The sequence below is a fragment of the Aspergillus glaucus genome (assembly GCF_001890805.1).
Source record: "Aspergillus glaucus CBS 516.65 unplaced genomic scaffold ASPGLscaffold_1, whole genome shotgun sequence".
Classification (NCBI taxonomy): Eukaryota; Fungi; Ascomycota; class Eurotiomycetes; order Eurotiales; family Aspergillaceae; genus Aspergillus; species Aspergillus glaucus.
In genome coordinates this window covers 420,026-442,318 of record NW_019170453.1, presented here as the reverse complement: position 1 = coordinate 442,318, position 22,293 = coordinate 420,026, and the positions used below count along the sequence as shown (strand labels likewise).

General features: G+C 49.9%; 9 protein-coding genes and 1 non-coding gene across 10 annotated transcripts; 6 read left to right on the top strand and 4 right to left on the bottom strand.

The window, feature by feature from the left end:
- Positions 1-162: 162 nt before the first annotated feature.
- Positions 163-235, top strand: ASPGLDRAFT_t12. Its single transcript has one exon. It is a non-coding gene; the product is annotated as a tRNA-Val (tRNA).
- Positions 236-1,070: 835 nt separating this feature from the next.
- On the top strand, positions 1,071-3,042 carry ASPGLDRAFT_62694 (aminoacyl-tRNA hydrolase; the record flags this gene model as incomplete). The annotated part of the gene is made up of 4 exons (XM_022548564.1): positions 1,071-1,379; positions 1,455-1,852; positions 2,342-2,670; positions 2,738-3,042. The coding sequence occupies 4 exons, from the start codon at positions 1,071-1,073 to the stop codon at positions 3,040-3,042; spliced, it is 1,341 nt and encodes a 446-aa protein (XP_022405779.1).
- Positions 3,043-3,787: 745 nt separating this feature from the next.
- Positions 3,788-6,039, top strand: ASPGLDRAFT_41055 (U4/U6-U5 snRNP complex subunit SNU66). Its single transcript, XM_022545326.1, has one exon. The coding sequence runs from the start codon at positions 3,841-3,843 to the stop codon at positions 5,923-5,925; it is 2,085 nt and encodes a 694-aa protein (XP_022405778.1). The 5' UTR covers positions 3,788-3,840; the 3' UTR covers positions 5,926-6,039.
- A 383-nt stretch (positions 6,040-6,422) lies between these two features.
- ASPGLDRAFT_41054 (putative aspartate aminotransferase) lies at positions 6,423-8,664 on the top strand. The gene is made up of 5 exons (XM_022545325.1): positions 6,423-6,740; positions 6,809-6,887; positions 7,011-7,939; positions 7,992-8,051; positions 8,103-8,664. The coding sequence occupies exons 1-5, from the start codon at positions 6,624-6,626 to the stop codon at positions 8,202-8,204; spliced, it is 1,287 nt and encodes a 428-aa protein (XP_022405777.1). The 5' UTR covers positions 6,423-6,623; the 3' UTR covers positions 8,205-8,664.
- Positions 8,665-8,802: 138 nt separating this feature from the next.
- On the bottom strand, positions 8,803-10,480 carry ASPGLDRAFT_21271 (fungal specific transcription factor domain-containing protein; the record flags this gene model as incomplete). Its single annotated transcript, XM_022543081.1, has 4 exons — positions 8,803-8,946; positions 9,015-9,146; positions 9,183-9,364; positions 9,406-10,480. The coding sequence occupies 4 exons, from the start codon at positions 10,478-10,480 to the stop codon at positions 8,803-8,805; spliced, it is 1,533 nt and encodes a 510-aa protein (XP_022405776.1).
- Positions 10,481-11,313: 833 nt separating this feature from the next.
- ASPGLDRAFT_41052 (uncharacterized protein) lies at positions 11,314-12,663 on the bottom strand. The gene is made up of 5 exons (XM_022545324.1): positions 12,412-12,663; positions 12,255-12,355; positions 11,962-12,190; positions 11,828-11,907; positions 11,314-11,763 (listed from the first exon to the last, which is right to left on the bottom strand). The coding sequence occupies exons 1-5, from the start codon at positions 12,461-12,463 to the stop codon at positions 11,485-11,487; spliced, it is 741 nt and encodes a 246-aa protein (XP_022405775.1). The 5' UTR covers positions 12,464-12,663; the 3' UTR covers positions 11,314-11,484.
- Positions 12,664-13,200: 537 nt separating this feature from the next.
- On the bottom strand, positions 13,201-14,805 carry ASPGLDRAFT_41051 (uncharacterized protein). The gene has a single exon (XM_022545323.1). It carries the CDS (start codon positions 14,738-14,740, stop codon positions 13,250-13,252), a length of 1,491 nt encoding a protein of 496 aa, XP_022405774.1. The 5' UTR covers positions 14,741-14,805; the 3' UTR covers positions 13,201-13,249.
- A 695-nt stretch (positions 14,806-15,500) lies between these two features.
- ASPGLDRAFT_41050 (DUF4396 domain-containing protein) lies at positions 15,501-15,991 on the bottom strand. Its single transcript, XM_022545322.1, has 2 exons — positions 15,973-15,991; positions 15,501-15,916 (listed from the first exon to the last, which is right to left on the bottom strand). Exons 1-2 carry the CDS (start codon positions 15,983-15,985, stop codon positions 15,624-15,626), a joined length of 306 nt encoding a protein of 101 aa, XP_022405773.1. The 5' UTR covers positions 15,986-15,991; the 3' UTR covers positions 15,501-15,623.
- An 867-nt stretch (positions 15,992-16,858) lies between these two features.
- Positions 16,859-20,626, top strand: ASPGLDRAFT_21267 (uncharacterized protein; the record flags this gene model as incomplete). Its single annotated transcript, XM_022543080.1, has 4 exons — positions 16,859-17,181; positions 17,386-18,784; positions 18,817-20,384; positions 20,524-20,626. The coding sequence occupies 4 exons, from the start codon at positions 16,859-16,861 to the stop codon at positions 20,624-20,626; spliced, it is 3,393 nt and encodes a 1,130-aa protein (XP_022405772.1).
- A 997-nt stretch (positions 20,627-21,623) lies between these two features.
- ASPGLDRAFT_200059 (uncharacterized protein) lies at positions 21,624-22,126 on the top strand. The gene has a single exon (XM_022543052.1). The coding sequence runs from the start codon at positions 21,748-21,750 to the stop codon at positions 22,018-22,020; it is 273 nt and encodes a 90-aa protein (XP_022405771.1). The 5' UTR covers positions 21,624-21,747; the 3' UTR covers positions 22,021-22,126.
- Positions 22,127-22,293: the final 167 nt, after the last annotated feature.

Sequence of the window (22,293 nt, the reverse complement as noted above, 5' to 3'; positions counted from 1 at the left end):
GCACGCATGTTTCTTTTTCTTTCTTTACATTTTTCTTGTTATTCGTCCCATCGTGATTTCGCAAATAGGGCCCTGGCAGTCTGATTTCTATTCGTTCCATGCCCGGATATTCCATTTGTATGTTTTATATATTAAATTGTGCGGTAATCTAATCCGGCTTCCGGTCGATTGGCCCAGTGGTTAAGGCGCCCGTCTTACACACGGGAGATCATGGGTTCGATCCCCATATTGGCCATAGCGATATTTTTTTTCCTTTTTTTTTTTTTTTTTTTTGAAATTTATTTGTTCTTTCTTTCGCTCCTTCTGCTTCAAATATTTTTTTAATTGTTTCCTTTCATTACAGTACTTGCTGGTTGTTTTGGGTACTTTCTAGCGACTTAGATATGCAATAGTGGTCTCATGCCTTCATCGAGTACGATTATTCTAGATATATTTTTGACGGCTATGCAATAGATCCGTATACGAAATTGTACATAGGTGACAGTCAATATTAATTCACCATTCAACTTGCACCTGTTCATTCTCTGCAGCGTATCACTGGGTAATTGTGGCAACAAGCTGGCGCCGTGGAATTGAAAGAGTGTTTCATAAAGAATGGCCACCGGAATCGCGATGAGCAGCCTAGGGCATCCATGGAGGAGACACTGAACGGGACCCTGAATATCATTAAAGCACATGTTCCAGAAAAGAGAAAGAAAAGAGCGTTATCGATAAAAACCAGGCTGCAGAGCATAAGCGCATACCTGATTGAGTAGGAGTAAACAATCCCCACCGGACACGTGCCCGAATCTCCTTGCCGGCGCTTCGGCCAAGTGTCGTCAACTGTCGACAACAGAAACATACATATTCTCTTCGTCCTACCTCTCCCTCACTCCGCATCTGCTGTCCGTACTTTGGCCCCTTTTCAACTTGTCTAGCTCCCTCCAAAGTGCGCTTCTTTAATTTAGCCCAGGTAAGTGTTGTTTTTATTCACTTTAGCGATGGAAATCGATGTGTTTCCCCCCTTTCTTTCCCCCCGGAGAATATTGTTGGTCTGTGGCTGACCCGAACGCGTCGCTTTTACTAGCACCATGCGCTTCACTCCGTTCATCGCTATCCTCCCCGCGCTTGCTGCGGCGCAAGAGCAGGTCCCTCTGGGAGATCGTGTGCAGGGTTGGTTTAACAAGGCCAAGGATTACCTCCCTACCGCGACTCCCGTGGTTCCCGTTGAGAAGGTGGTCGAACAGAAGGTCCAGGAGAAGGCCGTCACCCCGGTAAACCTTACGAACTGGCAAGCCACCCTTGAACCATCGGGGGCAGCTCAGGAATGGCTTGTCTTCGTGACTGGAGGAAACAAAACTTGCTTTGGCCGTTGTGAGCGCGCCAACAAGGCTTTCAACGTGAGTGACACCGCGAAAATTAAGGGGCGCGACGTCGTTTCGGGAATAAAAATCGCTGACTCTTTGGTTTATTAGGAATCCGTCCTCTTGTTTTCCGCTGACCCTACCGCGCCCAATCTCGGTTACTTGGACTGCGAAGCCAACCAGGTTCTCTGCTCTGCCTGGGTCGCTGGCGCACCTAGCCTTTGGCACTTCCAGGTCCCCCAGGCCCAGGAGGGACCCGAACGCCCTGAGACTCCTCTTCACATCGTCCGTCTGAACTCGACCACCGTTACCGCCGACACCATCTACGAGGTCCACTCCAAGAAGACTTACCAGGATATTCCCGCTTACGAGGGTGCCATGCACCCGACGGACGGTTGGGTTTCTCAGAACGGACTCATCGTTCCTCTGGGCTATGGTATCTACGCTTTCAGCTTGATCCCTCAATGGCTTTTCATGGTCCTCATCAGTTTCGTCAGCCGGTCTATGATGTAAGTTTGTCACTTCTTGCTCTGTGCGTGATGCTAACTTTTCGCACTAGGAGCCGTCGACTTGGAAACCAAAACCAGGCACCTGCCCCTGCCCCCGCTCAAGCGAGCTAAGAGCATTTGAATGGGTGAAGTTTTGTTGCTTTTTGCTTTACAGTTTTAGGGATGTATATAACGAACAGCAATAACACGCTTGGTCATGCCTATTTTTTGTTTTTTGGGTAGTTGCGGGGGGTGCAAAATGCATAATATTAATTATTTGAATAAAAAAAAGGCGCATTCCATTGATTCTCGTATCAATCCCATCAAAAAATTGCCCTAGAGCATGTAAATCAGCGACGTTTGAGTTCTAGCAGTGGCGCAGATCTGCCAAAGAACATTCGGCGGAGAACAGCTCCCGCAGCTACAGGAAAAAATCGCAGCTTCTCACATCTATCATACGCTCTACGCCCCTCTACCCATATCCCTACCCTTCACGAACCCGAACAAAAGACAAAAACCAGACAAAATGGCCGAACTCGAACGTCTCCCTCCCTCCACAACCGCGTACGTGATCGCAACCGCCATCCTCGCCGGCGTCACAGGCTACTTCGTCGGCCAAGGGTCTTCCCTCCGACTCTTCTCGGGTGAGAAAGAAGGCTGGCCGAATAGCTACAATGTGAAGGTTCATAAGGATTCGTCGGATGAAGACTACGAAGATGACGAGGAAGAGGAGGAAGACAGCGAGGATGAAGAGCAGGGCGAATTGGCCAATTTCGACGACAACGAGGAAGAGGTTAAGCTGGTTCTTGTTGTCCGGACGGATTTGGGTATGACCAAGGGTACGTCTTCCCCTTTAACTATTCAGGTTTGAGTACTTGATACTGACAACACTGGCAAACGCTACAGGTAAAATCGCCGCTCAATGCTCGCACGCAACCCTCGCCTGCTACAAATACTTCCTCACGCACGCCCCCGAATCCCCGATCCTGCGCCGCTGGGAACGCGAAGGACAAGCCAAGATCGCTCTACAGATCAAAGGGGAGGACGAGTTGCAGCTGCTCCAGGCGCAGGCGATTAGCCTTGGTCTCTGCGCACGTGTGATCCAGGATGCTGGACGGACGCAGATTGCGAGTGGGAGTCGGACGGTGCTGGGTGTTTTGGGGCCGAAGAGCGTGGTTGATAACGTGACGGGGCATTTGAAGTTGTTGTAAACGCTCCGTAGGGAGTGTTGAAGGATGATGAGTGATGATGACGATAGTCATGGCATATAAGATCATGTTGGTACGATAGTCTTGTTCATTATTGAGCGCGAATCAAAGTACTTGTACTGTACAGAGGCACGCAACACAAGAGCTTGGTAGGATCTCAATATGGACTCCAGTTTCTACTACAAGACAACACTAAGTGTTCTACATACATCATCATAACAAGAAAGGTAAGTATGTTGGCATGTCATGGTTTTTCCCCAACTTCACGAGCCAACGGCTTCAGCGAAGGGATCAGGAATATGACGCCGCCAGCACCCAGGCTCTCCAGCCGAGTTCACCAAAAGGGAACTCAAGACCAGAGTGAACACCTGAAGCTGGCATTTAATCTGAGATCTGTCGACCGGATTGCCAAAAAACCATCCACAGGAAAGATGGCTCCGTATAACGTCGAACTGCCCAGTAATCAACCGAAACACAGATACCCGTGAAGGATTAAAATCATGGATTTACTCTGTGAACGGGATCGCTGGACACAGATCCGTGTGTGTTAAAGAAGAAAGGAAAAAGAGCGAGAGGATGAAAAATTTTGGCTTTTATTTTGCGGCGCTAAGGTTGGTGGAGCCGCTAAGCGCGGTGGTTCGGCGCTTTACTGTATCAGGGATGGCGTGCTGAAGTAATCCAAACCGGTCTTGGCGCCTTGATGCGCTGCGGCCAACTTCAACTGCTTTTATCAGACCATCTTGCCCATCCAACCTCCATTTCTTCTGAGCGCTTGACCAGTCTCATTTCCGGCTCTTCAAAATGTCGGACGCGCTCTCCGTTGAACAGAACAACAAAATCCGAGCCGCGCTCGGCCTCAAACCCCTCCCCGTCCCCGGTGCCGACGCCACCGCCGGTCCCAGTTTCAAAGAGCACGATGATTCCGATTCGGACGTATCTTCAGACGAAGAAGACCCAGCAAGCACATTAGAATCCCGTCAAGCGCAAGCCGGCGAGAACTGGAAAAAACTCCAAGACGAAGCCGAGGCGAAGCAGAAACGGGAGGAAAGGAACGCAGCGATCAGAAGGGCGCGCGAGCAGGCACAGAAAAATGCCAAGCTCGAGGGTTCGACGCTAGGTGAAACGGGCGGTGCAGAGGACACAAAGACATGGTTGCAGCAGGCGAAGAAGCGGCAGAAGAAGATTGAGAAGGAGCGGGCACGTAAACTCGAGGAAGAACTCGAGGAACGAGAGCGGGCTGCGGCGACGGAATACACTTCGGCGGATCTGGCTGGTCTGAAGGTCGGACATGAAGCTGGTGAATTCGGTGGTGAGGAGGAGCATATTCTTACCCTTAAGGATGCCGCGGTCGACCAGGAAGACGAGGGAGATGAATTGGAGGATCTCGCTTTGAGGGACAGTGAAAAGACGGCTGAGAAATTGGAGTTGAAGAAGCGCAAACCTGTTTACGATCCGACCGCGGAAAACGCCGGAATTCTAGCACAATACGATGAGGAGATTGAGGGTAAGAAGCGGAAACGTTTCACCCTTGATGCCGCCGGTTCGACTGCCGAAGAACGCGATGCCCAGCGACAGGAAGTCTCCGAGAAGTTGAAGACGAATGCCATCAGCCTTGATCTAGATCTGGAGCCCCAGGCTCCTGTATCGGATTACATGGACATCAGCGAGGTCAAGATCAAGAAGCCAAAAAAGAAGAAGACGAAGACTACCAAGCAGCGCGCTGTGTTAGATGACGAGGATATCTTCCCGGCCGCCGAGTCGGGCAACGCCCCGGATGGGACATCGATGGAAGTTGACAACAACAACAACAACAACAACAACAACAACAACAACAACAATGGAACACCGGCGCCAGCCCCTGCTCCGCGAAAGCGGATAAGCGAAGATGTTTCGTTCGCTGATGATGACGATCTACAAGCATCCCTTACACGGCAGAGACGTGCTGCTTTCAAGAAGCGTCAGAGGGTCAAGCCAGAAGACCTTGCGCGACAGCTCCGGGAAGAAGAATCACAGACACCGATGGAAGTGGAAAACGCAGAGAACGAAGAGGAACCCGGTCTTGTCATCGACGAGACTTCTGAATTTGTCTCCAACCTACAGCGACCTACGCTTCCTGATCGTCGCGAAAGCCATAAGACTGCTACACCTGCACCAGAAGAAGCGCCATCATCACCCGCGGAAGAGCCTCATGTCGAGCCAGAAGGCGATGTAGACATGGGCCTGACTTACAGTGGCATCGAGGACGAGGAGGAACTCAAGGAGCGCTTCAAGCAGGACGAGGCCCAGACACAGCAGGAGATCAGTGGCACTGGTTTGGAAGAGGAAACTACATTAGACCAAGGATTGGGAGCTACATTGTCTATGCTTAAGCAACGTGGTCTCGTGAAACAGACCGACAGTGCTTCGAACAATGCACTCTTCCGGGAGCGCCAGCGCTTCTTGCATGAAAAGCAACACCTCGAAACCGAAGCTGAAAAGCGTGCTCGCCAGCAAAGAGAGCGCGATCGTACCTCAGGCAAGCTCGACCGCATGTCTGCTCGCGAGCGGGAAGAACATGCCCGCTGGGAGAACAAGCAGCGTGACCAGCATGACGCACGCCACATGGCCGATGTGTTCAACCGCGAATACAAGCCGGACGTACAGCTCAAGTACGTGGACGAATATGGTCGTCTCATGAATCAGAAGGAAGCCTTCAAGCACCTGAGTCACCAATTCCACGGCAAGGGCAGTGGCAAGATGAAGACAGAGAAGCGGTTGAAGAAGATTGACGAAGAGAAGCAGCGCGAGGCAATGAGTACATTGGACAGCAGTCAGCATACGGGTATGAACAATGCGATGGGGGCGACTGCACGGAAGAACCGACAAGCAGGTGTGCGATTGGGTTGATATCTTCTTTCTTACTAGTATTTCTTGTCTATATACCAGAGGTAGAGGCTATTGCATAGGTAATGGATGATGAATTTTCCGGGGCGTTAAAAGATACTCCGGACTGACAACGGCTAAGCGAAGATTAACCACTTGGCGTGTGGAGATTTACACTACTGTACCTTATTTCCCCCGGCGCACCCTGTCGATTATACTATCCCGAATAGGCAAGAGTGAGGTTCTCCAACGCGTGAGGAGAAAACATAGTGGATCTTGTCTGGATCAGTTCACCGAAAGCGGCATCACATGATAGGCGAGTCACATGATTTGGAGATTGATAACTGAATATCTGGGGTTTTACGATTGTTTATGTGTGTCAGTGAGTATGACATGGACAATGCGTAGAATCGGGTAATTTGAATTATATAAAATAGCAATTGTAGGAAAATTTTACGAAAAATTAAGAAAATCCCGTCGGAACTGCTCTCCATCACATGAGCCTAAACAAAGTCCAGAATCCACACAACAACATCGCTGCATCTCCGACAGCGGATCGCTTCTTATTTACCCGCACAGCTCGAACTCTTCTTTTCTCCCCTCTTCCTCTCTTACAACCACCTCCTCATCTCTCTTCGTTTGGGTCTACACTCGTCCCATTCTCTTTATTTTTACCCCCAGAGGACCCATTCTAGTGACCTTTGCCTTAGCTAGCCGTCGCAATGCTGTCCACCCTCCGAGCTGCCCGCATCGCTGGCTCGCGCCAGGCCAACATGCGCACCACCCTCGTTGGTGCCAGATTCGCCTCTGCTTGGTCCAACGTTCCTCAGGGTCCTCCGGTATGCTTGATTCAATGGTGATTGAGGTTGTTGGCTCGGGGTGCAATTGCTAACAGAAGGGGTGGTAGGACGCTATCCTGGGTATCACCGAAGCCTTCAAGGCCGACTCGTTCAAGGAGAAAATTAACCTGGGTGTTGGTGCTTACCGTATGCTTTTCTCTCTTCTTTTTTGAGCTCCTTTCAGTCTTCTCTTTCGGAGTTTTTCTCCGCGTTGATTGATCTCTAGCTGTGAGTCATTGGATGGACGCTGATCTTTTTCTTTCTGAACAGGTGACGACCAAGGCAAACCCTACGTTCTGCCCTCCGTTCGCGCTGCTGAGGACAAAGTTGTTGCCTCTCGTTTCGACAAGGAGTACGCCGGCATCACTGGTGTTCCTTCCTTCACCAAGGCTGCTGCGGAGCTCGCCTACGGTGCCGACTCTGCCGTCCTGAAGGACGACCGTCTCGTTATCACCCAGTCCATCTCCGGCACTGGTGCCCTGAGAATCGGTGGTGCTTTCTTGCAGCGCTTCTACCCTCACGCGAAGAAGATCTACCTCCCCACCCCCAGCTGGGCCAACCACAACGCTGTCTTCAAGGACTCCGGCATCGAGGTGGAGAAGTACCGCTACTACAACAAGGACACTATCGGTCTTGACTTCGAGGGCCTGATTGCCGACATCAAGGCCGCTCCCGAGAACAGCATTATCCTGCTCCACGCCTGCGCTCACAACCCTACCGGTGTTGACCCGACTCAGGACCAATGGCGCCAAATTAGCGACGTCATGAAGCAGAAGGGCCACTTTGCCTTCTTCGACATGGCCTACCAGGGTTTTGCCAGCGGAAACGCTGACCAGGATGCCTTCGCTCCTCGTCACTTTGTGAAGGAGGGCCACAACATTGCTCTGTGCCAGAGTTTCGCCAAGAACATGGGTCTCTACGGTGAGCGTGTTGGTGCTTTCTCCCTCGTCTGCGAGTCTGCCGAGGAGAAGAAGCGCGTGGACTCCCAGATCAAAATCCTCATCCGTCCCTTCTACTCGAACCCCCCTGTCCACGGAGCCCGTGTTGCCTCGACCATCATGAACGACTCTGCCTTGAACCAGCAGTGGCTGGGTGAGGTCAAGGGCATGGCTGACCGTATCATTGAGATGCGTGCTCTTCTCAAGAAGAACCTGGAGGACCTCGGCAGCAAGCACGACTGGTCGCACATCACTAGCCAGGTGAGTACACAGTTTGAATTGTTTTTTGGTTCATCGCTAACTGATTGATTAGATTGGTATGTTCGCGTTCACCGGTCTCAAGCCCGAGCAGATGGATGCTCTCGCCAAGGAGGTACGTTAACCACATCCCGAGTAAATATGAAATCAAGCTAATGGCTGTTAGCACTCCGTCTACGCCACCAAGGACGGCCGTATCTCCGTTGCCGGTATCACTTCCGGCAACGTCCGTCGCCTGGCCGAGTCCATTTTCAAGGTGACTGGCTAAATTTAATTTGATCGCGAAATGAAAAGTGATGAGTTGAACGAAGTCAAGAGCAGGAGGTGGTCATAGTTGATCGATCTCATTGTACTGATATCCCACTTGTCTGTTAGATTAGCAATTTATGATGCATGGTTTGGTTATGTTCGTGATGGATGTAATGGTTGAATGACTGAATTTGAATAATGGTGAGTAACCAAACATTAACGGTGGTGCTGGACGGGAGGGAAAAACATACCCTCGAGGTTCTTGAGAGCATCACGAATTGCATTGGCGCACCCGCTGCAGCCCATTTGGACGTTGAACTTGTATAAGGACTCGTGGTTGGACATGGTGTAGTATTTCCGAAAGTATGATGTGATTTCTGATAAGGCTGGTTTGCTATTTAATGCTAGGATGGCTACTTGCTATATATATTCTATCGTCTGACTGTATGGCATAGAATCCAGATTGCGTTGTTTTCGCGTCTTATTTGTAAAATCGTCGGAGATAAATAGTTACCGTATGTAGTTTAGTGTGTAATTGATTGATAGTGCTGGATTTGCCATCTAGGACTGCTTACAATGAGAAAGTCAACGTTACTGAGATAACAAGAGTGGCTCTATTAAATATTATACACAACTAGTTTATCATGGAAGACCGCCTCAGTCAGCCCTTCATCGAAAGAATCCGGCGGTATCGGCCAAGAATCAATCAGATATAGAGACATCGGATCGAGCGACATATCCCAGTCAGAGAGCAGTTGCTCCTATTATAGGGCGTGGTTAGCATGGGTGGTTCAGTGTAAATGGCCCGAGTACAGTTTTGGTGACTTACGAAAGAATCCCCTGCAGCACCTTCCACGAATGCTGGGATTGAGCTCTGCTCAAGTGACTCTGCTTGTTGTGATGGTTGGGTATTCATTCGTTGAGCCCGTCCGTTCTCGAAGAGAAACAAATGTGTTAGTGTCTTGTATATCTTGATTAACATATAAAAATAACTCACAGGAACATGTAACCCCATATTATCTCCATCTCCACCAGCCCCAGAGCCGGAAGTTGCGAAATTCGTCTCATCCGCAAGTAGCAAATCCCGACAGCGACGAGCCGCGCGCGGGCAAGCATCATCTAAAGTCATAGTATCCTCGTTATCAGCACCACCCCCGAGCTGCGGAAGGACGTTGAACGCTAATTTCAATTAGATAACACAGCTAAGCTGGCTTGCACACACAAGCGCCGTGAGACTACATATTGCTCATTGTGGTTCTCCGCTAGACTGAGGAAAAATGGCCTGTGGAGTGCAAGAAGACACCGATATACGAGGAAGAGGTATAGTGAACGTCGGAAGATAAGGCCCTGGTTGGGGCTGCCAGAATGTTCATCTGCAGAAGCATTGGCTTGTAATTCAGCTGGAGCTTCTGCAAGTGCAGTTGTGAGCGTTCCGCTCAGTTGTTGGACCTCGTCGTAACTCACACTGAATCTGACACTGTTGGTCGATTTGGCGATCCGGAGCCTTGCTTGTAATGTTTGAGCAAGCGTGATTTGAAAAGAAGTTCTGGTACGGACACTGATCGGTTTGGACGGCGGTAGGTTGGTTGACTCCACCAACAGATCCTCATCTTCCACATTAGATGGTGGATTACAGTCAAACTCATCCCAGGATATTGCAACTGGCACACCACTATAAAGCGCAATATGTAGCTCCAGTTCAGCAATAGTCAACCAGAGTCTTCTCCGTATCTCTGCCCAAAATGGCGCTATATTGGGGAAGTTGACAGGATCTCTATGGAGACCCATCATAACAGTTTCTCGCATGAGAAATCCAGAGCTCATCCCAGTCAGATCGCCTTCCCAGGAAATAGCTTGTCGCGCGATGAGCAGTAAACATTTGACCTGGATCATGCCCAGATTGAGCTGGGCATAGTTCGTTGCAGATGTTACCCATAATATAACTGCTCTAATCCAAATTTGGGCATTTCTTTGTAACGAATCTGAACCAGTCTCTGTTGACGCGAGTGCTTCACTATCAGCAAAGCAATTTGTACAGGTCATCAAGGCCAGCAGCTTTGCAGCAAAGACATCATTGCAAGACTTGCACCCAGAGCGTTCTCCACGGGAGATCCAAAATGCGTTATACTCGGTCATAAATGAAGGAAAGTGCAGTATACGAAGTGTGTTCTCGAAGGTAGAGAAATAGAGATCGACAAGGTAGTCAGCAAGGGCACGAGGGGATATCAAGCTCTCCAGATCCGCGCCCCGGGGACCATGATCAACCTGAGTCTGCTGATTCTCATGTAATCTCATATCGTGCTTTAGCCGCTTTAGCGAAAGGTACCCTGCGAACGGTGATTTGGTGGGGTTTTGCTTCTCTCGGTGATAGTCGCGCAAGTGTGCGTTTAGATCAGGGAACTTCCGAATTTGGAGTCAGCTACCCAGTGAATCCATGCAGACGAAGATAGCATATTATCATGCTAAGCGTCATTGCCCAGTGACTTCGCCCAAAGAACCTGGTCTTCTGATCTTTCCCACGGAAAGACAGAGGAGAGAGTGATTGGATGGGATCGATTGATGAGGGCCATGACAACGAGGTATTGGGGAAGTTGGAAGAGCTCGAAATCCCATTGGACATTTGGTCATGGCTCTCTAAATGGGCAAGGTCGTGTGCCTCGCAGCTTCCTTCCGCAGTAGGCGTAGGTGGTGTAGCGATGTACTGCCCGGACGGTTGTACTTGCACTGGCACACGCGGCGCTGCGGGAACTGGGGACGACGACGCCGTGGATTCCTTAGGATAATGGCATGTTTCGGCAATCTTGGACCTCACGCACTGACTACAGGGCGTGATACGATCGCGTTTAATCTTGCGCTTTCTGCACGTAGCACATGAGAGAATGGCCCGATGCCTCCGAGAGCTGACGTTACTCTGCCGGTTCACTTTCATGATGCTCCGTCTGGAGTTCTGTAAATGTTGCGAGGGATTCATGACAGCAGCCCTACTTTGGAGGTTGTTTTAAGCAGGTCAGGAGCTGTATACGAATATCAAAGTGAGCGATGGGCGACTTGTTGATGCTGTATCTTTTGTCCGCAATTTCGGATTTTGTAGCGTATCGGACGTAATTGTATTTTTACAAAGAAGTTCCATTTGCGCACAGCCGGATCTCCAATCCACACGCACATAGTCCACGACTATATCTTAGGGTAACTACCTCACACATCGATTGATTATAATGGGATGTATGACCTTCATATAAATAACTTCTCTTCTTTTAGTTACAACAAATTAGGTTTTGACATAAGCTCCCACAAACAACCTAGCATTGTTTTGCGGTCTTCGCGAGGCTCTGCCTGCTTGTTTCACCTATTGCAGATTCACTGGCCACGGTGGACAGACTTTTCAAATTCGTCGGAACCTCGGGTTGAAGGGTGACTGTGTGGATTCCGTATGCATGGAAGCACTCGTTTATGGTTTTAGCCACTGTGGTGAATGTGGACATATCATCGTCGGACAATGTGACATGGACGGATGCTAATGACTTGGCTTGATTTAACCGCCAGATATAGAGTTCATGAACGGCAATAACCCCAGGTACCTATAGCCAGAAGAGGTATTGAATTTAGACAAAAACGGAACATATGAGGAAGGATGATGCTTACCTTTTCTAGGTCATGCTTCACATCATCATGGTCTACTCCACTTGGAGCACTCTGCAACAGAATGAGACCAGCTTGTTTGACTACAATGTAATTAGTGATTCGCACTAGTGGACGTGGGAAAGCATAATGCTTACTTAAGGGAATAGAAGAGGCCAGAATCATCAATGTGATTCCCATGCTCGCCGCTGGATCTGCATAAAACCTTCCACCGTAGTGAGCCAGCCAGATCACCAATGCTGCGGCCATAACCCCCAGGTTATTTCCAGTATCTCCAAGTACATGTATCAAGACACCCATCATGGCTAGGTCACGCTTAGGACCGTGGGAGCTAGTGGTGGACGCATGGTGTTTATGGTGAAGGTGCTGGCGGGTGTCAGCCTCTTTACTGACATCGAAGCAATGGGGAACTAGACAGAAAAACACCAACCTTTTCATCGATCAATCCTACCGAATCAGAGTTCTCAGGAGGGGCAACTTCATGTTCCACACCGTGGTGATCGTGACTGTAATCATGGCCATGATCATGATCTGCGCCGTGGTCAGCCAGGTCGAACTGAATCACAGGAGTCACAGGGAGAATTTACCATACAAGAACAGAATACTTATTATGTTGAGACCGAAGCCAATGGCTCCCATGATAAAAACTAACTTCGGTTTCTCAACCTCTGCTTGCTCAGACGCATTAGATTGGGGCCCAACAGACGGCTTTTCGGAGCACGGAAGTCTTCGCAACAGCGCCCCGACAAGTTGTAAACACAACATAGCGCGTATAAAGGACGCTCGAGGACGGGGAACACAGAAACAATTTTATCGGTGCCAATCAGACAACGATAAGGTATATCCATGGCTCTCTCAGTTGTCGGGGAAAAAAAATATCAATGGCACTCAATATATTTCAGATAGATCCATCGCCGAAGAGCAACACGGCGGAAAGAGACGTTGTTTGGGATCAATGGTCTAGGGCACAAGAAAGCAACTCTGAAGCAGCATATGTTGAAGTAACAGATTCAGATCAACTTGATGCGGCTTAGGATATTCAAGGTTGTAGCAGTCTTCATTCGATGAAGATTGGGGCTAGAACCAAGGTGCCTGTATGAGTGTCAGAATCGAAGGGTAGGAGGCCTTTGAGAGAAGGAACTATGTACATACACAGATACCGTCCTTATCAACAGCCATATTGGGCGAGAACTCGAAGGGCCTGGAGGATGGGATAGGTTGAGGTTGAGGGAGGGTTAATGTTGAAAGAAAGGAGGCACCCGACCACACCAGTCACATGATGCACTTTATTCCTTCCTCCCATCATCCATCATTCTCTTAATTACGCTTTACCGCCAGTTACTATCCTCTATCTATGGGAATGAGAGACAATTAGTCCTGAAGTTGGAGGTAATAATTGCTAACGAGGCTAGCAGCCACCGCTTCTCAGATCTTAGACAGAAGCGTGGCCTCTCCTAGAAATATTCTCTTGTCAATGGCAGATTCACGATGCCAATCTGTGCCTTTGGCAGAGATTCGGGTACCCTGAAGAGCTTTGGAACGCGTCCACCTGGAGGCAACCTCTATCGCAATGCCATCGCCATCAGAAGATGCATCATACATGAGCAGACAGGAGCACACAATAACGGCCACATGCTCAAGAAGTTCCCTTCCACGCCACAGGAGTTCCTCCTTGCCGAGTCTACTTGTTATTGCCCGCAAAGCATCAAGCCTCTGCTGCACAACAACGCACTCCTCCCCGAACTTGAACTGGCAGGTAGCGAGGATGTCCTTCACCCAATCCGCAAAAACTGTGTCCACTACCTTTCCCCCTCCAAGACGTTTATCAGTGACGACCCGAACCATATCCTCCGCCATCACACTGACCGTTCCTTCCCAGATGGGATTGACAGCGGTATCACGGAATATCTTCGCAATGTTCAGCAAGCCGCCATCTTCGTTGTTTTCACAATAGCCAACCCCACCAAGGCACTCCATACAGGAACGTAGTCCGTGTACTGCATTGACACTGACCACAGATTTCATAACTGGGGTGACAAGTCGAAGAAGGGTTGCCGCCTTCGTGCTATCCCGTGGGATTAGGTTGGTGGCCTTTGTGTTGCGAACCATCGATTCCCAGTCCTGCTCCACGGTGCCTTGCAATGCAATACCAAAAAATGTGAGATGCATTGCCGCCCAATACTTCATGGTTTCGCTTGCCATCCATCGAACGTGCTGCCTATTTTCTTGAAGGAGGGCTCCTCGCACTTTGCGGACCCGAGTATACGCCCGGCAGACTGCGAGACCGCGACCCCAACCTGCAGCAGATCCGCCTGCGGTATACAGTCGAGTGATATTAAGAACTGTGGCAATTTCTTTCACACCTTTTCCTTTTTGGCCTATTAGCCAGCCCCGGACGCCCTTCAGTTCCAGCTCAGCTGTGGGCAGAGACTTGGTACCGAGTTTATCCTTAAGGCGCTGAATTCGAATCCCATTTAGCTCTCCAGCGTCTTTCTGCTTACTGGAGCGTCGTCGTGTAGGAGTATAGAACAGACTAAGCCCCTCGTCCGTTTGGGCTAGCATTAGAGTCATGTCCGAGTCTGTTGCACTGCTGAACCATTTGAAACCATCGATACGCCATGGTCCCAACGGCATACCGTGAGTGTCAAGGTCTCGTCCAGTCTCCACGTCTTGGGACACTTCCTCCGCAGTCAACCGTCGCGCAACTGTTTCTGTCTCTCGTACATCGCTCCCGCCGGTTCGCTCGGTCATCCACTGCCCAGTAGTCCAGGCCTCGTTAGGGTCTCGCGATACCAGCCGCCGGTAAGCCTCGCGGAGCACCCCGCTGCGCTCGGGTTGGTCACCGTCTGGATCATCCAAATGCCCCGCCAGCAACTTCGCTGCCCCATCTGTCATCGACGCAGGACAGCCAGTCATGGCCGCACTACTACTCCAGACATGATTGAGCGCGAACTGATGAACCCGCCGATTCCATGAACTGTTGTCCTTTTCATACGCCACAGTGACCAACCCCTCTTCTTGCCCGATCGCTTTGAGTGTTCTCCAGCCCTCGCCTGTCCACAGAGGATCGGTACGATTCTCTTCACCGAACGTGGTGAGTGGCCGGAGAACGGGCTGGTTTACCTCGGCATCGGTGGCCAGACGTAGCGTTGATGGATGGAGAGCGCGGCGACCAAGTTTGTGAATAGAGGTGCCCACTTCAGCAGATTCCCTTGGAAGATACAGCCCTAAGATTCTCGCAAAGACCGTGTCGTCTGATCCAGCATGGGAATCTTGCTGCTGAGTATCGGCGCGTGTATACGCAGGGGGCACGTCGGGTAGGATTTGAAAGAATCCGTCCGTGGACGATGAAGGTTTTTTCTGATTTTCCATATTTTTGGCTGAGCCGCACACTGCAAAAGGATATGCGAAAATGAAAGATGGCTGCTCTATGCTAGCATTCGGCGAGCTTCATTTATGTCTCCGCAACCGAGGTTCAGATGTGCCTTTACGACCGAGGCTATTATGCAACAGAACCACAACGGTAGGTGTCCACCAGAGATTCGGCCTCTCGGATCAAAGCCCAGAAATTCTGATGGACGCGATGTGAAGATCCACGGATAATCCAATGCGGGGAGCAGTATATTCATTTGGCACATACCAAACATCCCCGATCCCAACGTTGAATTAACCTATTGGCTAATGGAATCTCAAATCCACTAGCTCTCCTATGACAGTTCCAGAAACCACTTGTCTGGTCCATTCGTATATACTTCGGTAAACCGATGGTCTTCTATAAGAACATTGATGCCCCGAGAACTCAGTGGCAAGCCTTCCCATACTTCCGCAACCGCAGATAATTATACGGCAAGGGAGCCAAATACCCAGCTCCCATCGACACCGCAGCTGCCAGCCAAAACTGCATATTTCCAAAGTCCGCCACACCACCAGTGAGATGGTAGTCAACCACGTTCTCTGCTACCTCCATCGCCAGCATCGACACCATACTCATCCCCATCGCAGTACGAGCGGCAGTCGGCCAAGAGAGCCGATCGGCCCCTAACCGGAGGAGGATCGTTTCGAGGATGATCGAGGTGGTGATCCCGGATGCCACTGAACAATTATCAGTCATTAATTCACATATACAAGTGAAGCGAGGGGAGCAATACTAGATGTAACCATGATGGCCCCCATCTCGAGCTCTGGATACGTTGTCTGAAGCAGCCACATAGCGGAAAAGTTACCAGCTGTACAACCAACCAGACAGCGTAAGGTGTTGACACCGGCCCGTTTCCACGTGGACCGATGGGCCCAAAACTGGGGTTGCCAAAGTGACGTTGCTGCACTTTTCTGGCCGTGGCAGCTTACATCTTGGGCCGTGGAAGACTCTTTATGCTTATGCGAGGAACAAGCTTGGATTTGAGATGAGGAAGAGAAGAACTGTGAGTGAAGAGTGGTAGGACGTGGAGGAGCACCCAGTTGGGGGCGAATCAAACGACACGCTCGATACATGTTGGTAAAGATTGGCAAATTCGGCTTCTGTGTGTTTTCGAACTCTTATTTTCTACTGATTTATAATAAACACACACTGACTAAAGAAGCAGCAACAGGAAGAACGGGGAAGAAAAGAGGCAAAAACCGCGCAACGCCGATTCGGGCTTTGATATCGATAATTTCTCCATAGGGTTAGACTGGGTGACATCCATGGATTCACAGCGGAAACTAACCTGAAATAGAAAATCTAATCTCCGTTGCATGTTGCATAATCTATACCCCCAGGGATACAAAACGCACAAATATCGCATTCCGTTCCCGGGTATGTGTCAAGTGGCAAGTGATAGAATGGCGCAAAGAGGAAAGGGAAAGAAGAAAAGAAGCGTTATTTATGCCAGGGAGGCTTCTCGTAAAAGCTAGAAGAGAGTCCTTGGTTGACTGAGAGAACTATAAAACCCTCCTTTTCCATACGTTCCTCTCTGTTGGTCTCATCTCATATACTTGCCTACCTACCTTCGTCTTCTTGACCTGACTTCCACTTGAAAGCTATCCCGGTACAGCATGGCACCAAATGCACAGAAACACCCGCCTGGATCGAGGCAGACGATGATCCTGGTGAACAACCTGCATTGCCCGTCCTGCGTCGTTAATATCGAAGAAACCCTTTCCGCTCTTGACCCGCCTCCGCTCTCCATATCAACCTCGATTGTGCTACACGAGATCAAGATCGTCCACCCCGATACGCTCAGTTCATCCCGGATTATCCGTTCTCTCGCAGATGCCGCCTTTGAGATTGACAGCGTGCTGCCTTCGAACGAGAAACTTGACGATGCTCCACGATCAAACCCTCCGAAAACGGATTTACAGAAGCTACATATCCAAAAGTGCGATGAATGTGCTTTGCGACAGGAAACACCACCGTCTGGCGTCTCGAGCTCTACTGAAGTGGAGGCTCTGTCCAAAAAACACATCTCAGAGACCACTATATCTGCTAACTCTAGTGACGTCGACCTCACATCCATCAACACTGATCACCGTACTGGTTCCCTGACTTGAATCACGCTGGCTATCAACGGCATGTCGTGCAGCTCGTGCGTGAGCAAGATCACCGGTGCAATACAGGAAAAGCCTTGGGTCCGATCTGCAGATGTCAACCTGTTAACCAGTAGTGCTTCTGCTATCCTGCTGGATGGGGCTCGCGTGGATGAAGCTCTCAAGACTGTCAGAGACGCTGGATATAATGCGGAACTGGTTGACAGGGAAGAGATCCAGCCCCCCAAACCGAGCAAGCCTCCTGTTGCTCCAGCGGATATGTGGCGGGCATCGTACGCCATCGGTGGCATGTCTTGCAGCTCCTGTGTTGGCAATGTGACGGATGCTTTGAACCATTATGACTGGATCATTAAGGTTCATGTAAACATTGTATCCAACAGTGCGACGGTGGAGTTCCAAGGAAAGGGCCATCTGGAACAGATTGTCAATATCATCCAGAGTCTGGGTTATTCTGCGACGCTCAGTGACATCGATAACATGGCTCCCTCGGACTATGACGGCGAAAGCCCCAGGCAATCGGTTACCATTCAGATAGACGGTATGCACTGCGCACACTGTCCGAAGAGGGTCCTGGAGGCCCTGGCCACCTACTCAAATCGAGTCGAGGTGACTGACCCTCCAACTGAGACAAGTTCTAAGCTCACGGTGAGCTACATCCCGGAAGCTCCCCATTTCACCATCCGGCATATCCTTCAAACCATTGCCGACGTCGACAAAGCTTTCACAGTGTCCATTTACCATCCACCAACACTGGAAGAGCGTTCACACGCGATGCATCGCCGACAGCAGTGGCAGATCGCGAGTCGGCTAATCTTGGCCGCTCTATCTGCCATCCCGACATTTATAATCGGCATCGTGTACATGTCTCTGGTCTCCAAGGACAATCCCGGCCGAAATTATCTCGAGGAGCCCATGTGGTTTGGCCAGGCTACCCGAAGCGAGTGGGCTCTGCTGTTCACCTCCACGCCGGTTTACTTCTTTGCTACGGATATCTTCCACCGCCGCATGCTCACGGAGCTCAAGGCGCTATGGCGACCTGGTAGTCAGACGCCAATCCTCCGCCGTTTCTACCGTTTCGGAAGCATGGATATGCTCATGTCTCTGGGAGCCTCGATCGCGTATTTCTCGATTGCGTTTCTGGCTATCAATGCCTCTCGACCTGCCGACGATGGTCATTCGACTCAGAACAAGTCGTTTTTTGATGCCGTCGTCTTCTTGACCATGTTCCTGATGATTGGCCGCCTGCTCGAGGCGTACAGTAAAGCCAAGGCTGGTGACGCGGCGAGCTTGTTTAGCAAGCTGAGGCCCACGGAAGCTGTTTTTGTCGACCACGACGCAAGGAACGGTAACGCTACCGTCCCGATTGACCAGCTCGAGATTGGGGATGTGGTACGGGTCGCGAATGGGGCCTCTCCGCCTTATGATGGGATCATGGTAGAGAGCGAGTCTCGATTCGACGAGTCTAGCCTGACTGGAGAGTCGAAACCCGTTTCCAAAAAGAAAAAACTGACGACGACATTTTCTCGGGAACGACCAACCAGGCGAACCCTATCACCATGAAACTCACCCGGCGGCCTGGGGACTCGATTCTCGACCAGATTATCGACGCTGTTCGCCAAGGACAGACCCGGAGAGCCCCCATCGAGCGTGTTGCAGATGCGATCACTGGATTTTTTGTACCTATGATAACCCTAATCGCCATCTTGGATTGGATCATCTGGTTGAGTCTCGGTGTATCTGGCAGGCTGCCCGAGGATTGGATGGACAATAACGTTGGCGGCTGGCCGTTTTGGTCGCTACAGTTCGCAATCTCTGTCTTTGTGGTGGCCTGTCCCTGTGGTATCGGCCTCGCTGCCCCGACCACTCTGTTTGTTGGCGGTGGTCTCGCGGCTAAATATGGCATCTTGGTCAAGGGCGGTGGTGAAGCTTTTCAAGAAGCGAGTCATCTCGACTGCATTGTCTTTGACAAGACAGGGACGATTACTGAAGGTGGGGAACTAGCGGTTACTGATCACCAGACGCCCTATGAAGGAGAAATTGACAATGTTTGGGGGGCGTTGTTGGAGCTCGAGCAGAACAGTAGCCATCCCATTGCACGAGCGATGGTCTCTTTTGCTGCGTCGATGAGCCCGCTTGCCCTTTGGGCTTCTGCTGTGAACGAAATACCAGGAAAGGGGATGAAGGGTTCGTTTCTAGCCACTGCCAGTACGGAGTCACATCTCGACATGATTGTGGGAAATGAGGCCTTGATGCATGATCACGACGTAGCCATTTCCTCCACCAATGCTGCGGCACTGGACTCCTGGAAGTGCGAGGCGAAATCCGTCGTCCTCGTTGCAGCGAAAACCCGTCCTAATCCAACAACCATGAGTACAGCGCCATGGGAACTCGCCTTGGTGCTAGCCGTCGCCGATCGCATCCGACCAGAAGCCAGCGACATCCTCCAAGCCCTACGAGATCGAAAAATCGTAGCATGGATGATCTCCGGCGACAACCCAACAACAGCACACGCAGTGGGCAAGACCGTCGGAATCCCACCCGAGAACATCATCGCCGGCGTCCTACCCGAGCAAAAAGCCGACAAGATCCAATACCTCCAAAAGACCCTCCACGGAACAGGAACAACCTCCAAACGCGCCCTCATCGCCATGGCAGGTGATGGAATTAACGACTCCCCCGCGCTGACGGTAGCTGACGTGGGCATCGCTATCGGGTCCGGTTCCGATATTGCCATTTCCTCTGCTGAATTTGTTCTGGTTACTTCCGGCCTTGGGTCTCTGTTGACGCTGGTTGATCTCAGCCGGGCTGTGTTCCGACATATCAAGTTTAACTTCGGGTGGGCGTTGGTGTATAACTGCGTTGCTGTACCGGTTGCTGCTGGCGTTTTCTATCCTATTGTCAGCAATGGGAGTCATGTGCGGTTGGATCCGGTCTGGTCTAGTTTGGCTATGGCGCTGAGCAGTGTTAGTGTGGTTTGTAGTAGTCTGTTGATGAGGACTCGGATTCCGTTGGTGGGCTTTCGGTCGAAGAAGATGTCAGTTGGACTGAATTCGCCTTAGCAGTCACATACCAGCATGGTTTGAAAAGAAGATACTCTTTTGCCAGATAGACTACTTATCTCAACTTGCTGTTCCTACAATCATATCCTTAAAGTCTCTTGAAATATCGTATAGAAAGGCCCTAGATACTCAACTTAGCATCCATTTCTCGGAGGATGATGCGCGATTGAGACAAGAAGAAATACAGCTCAACCAAACCCTCTTTGTACCTACATGATGAATTGTGCGATAATAATAAAATGGCGTAAAATAGTGAATGGCACTGGGTACTTACATCTGCTAACACATTTCTACCGTGTTAAGGCTTTTCTGCTGTCATCAATCTTCTAAAGCCATGAGCACTCAAAAGGAATGGCATCTGAATGAAACAACATAGTGATCCAGGTCTCTATAGTCTAAACACTGGTCCACGTACTCAGGGAGGGCAACATGACCAAAGCCATGCCGGTTGACATACTGTCAACTTCCTCAATACAGCGCCATTTTGGACCAAGAGCTAAATAGTACTCCTGATGACCATCCGGGAACCAAGATGGTTGTTGAAAGGGATGGTTGCGCTCCGAATTTGCATCATCATTCAATCCTTGGCCAACCAGCTTCAATTTAAGAGCAACTAGAAAAACATGCAAGACTGCCACTACTCCATTCCATCATCTGAACCGCTATATTATGGCCCAAATTTAATCTGACACTCGCTTCTTCCGGTTTGACCTACCGGCAAATATAGCCTTCCTGGGCAGTTTTACTTTCGTGTACGAAAGTTGGGGCTGTGCAATAATCAGATATCACATCTTAAGGTGGTGACGGTTATTGCCATATCTAACCTCATGCTGTGAAACTTCCTCAGGACCCTGGTAAGCCTATTTCTCAACTTCCCGTTCATGGGAGCCCTGACATTTGTCCACGTGCTAGCACGGACAAAAACCACTGACATGTTGAACAAGCGATACATTTTTCACGCCAGAGGAACCCTAGCCTCCACGAAGACGATATTGTGGAGTCTTTGCATAAACCTTTTTGTTTGTGGTAGGTCAACCAAATGCGACAGAGCCGGAACTCCGCCTGATAGAAGGATTCTGCGAGGTCGTTAACTCATTGAAGCTTTATACTAGTTTTACAATTGATGAAACTCAGACATAATACCATGATACAAATATATGGTTAGGATCTATCAAGTACTCGCCGGTACGGACAAAGATTACGGAAGTCCAACCAAAGGATACACATACTCGTACGCATGATTCGGATATCACACTGCAAGAAGCTTTTTGTGTTTGTATCAAGTCAACTCTTCTACCGGACAGTATTTTTTGACAGGCTATCAATGTGAAAAGTCTCATGATCACTGACTCGAGGGTATCCGAAGCGTCCAGACGCATGTTTGTGAAGCCCCTCATTATAGCTCAACTTTATTATCCATCAAGTAACGTTTTGGTAAAAAGTACATATTGTAAGATACATGATCGTGATTGGTTTCAGCCCCGACTTGACCTGCATGATTCAAATGCCAAACCAGCAGACGTTGATTGGCCTATCGAGGCAATTGAATCACTGACTGATGTGCTGGAGGACTTTGAAACATTGCTTCGGTCACATGAGGGAAAATGTTGACAGTTTTTCAGCACGAAAGCATTCCTCCTTGTACAAGTAGCTGTTGGTTGAGAAGCGAAACAGCGGGCATGTCTACATATGCACAGTGGTCACCGCGGTCCATTCCGATGCAGCTCACATTGAGAGACGGAGATTGTCCCCGCGAGAAGTCGGGTGTTGTCTTGAAGTTTTCTCGTTAATATAGGACGTTTAAGACACTGCCATTTGTGATTATGTGCAGCAACGAGCGATATTTCCCGACCCCCCTCGTTAATGATTCCCGACTGCCGGTTA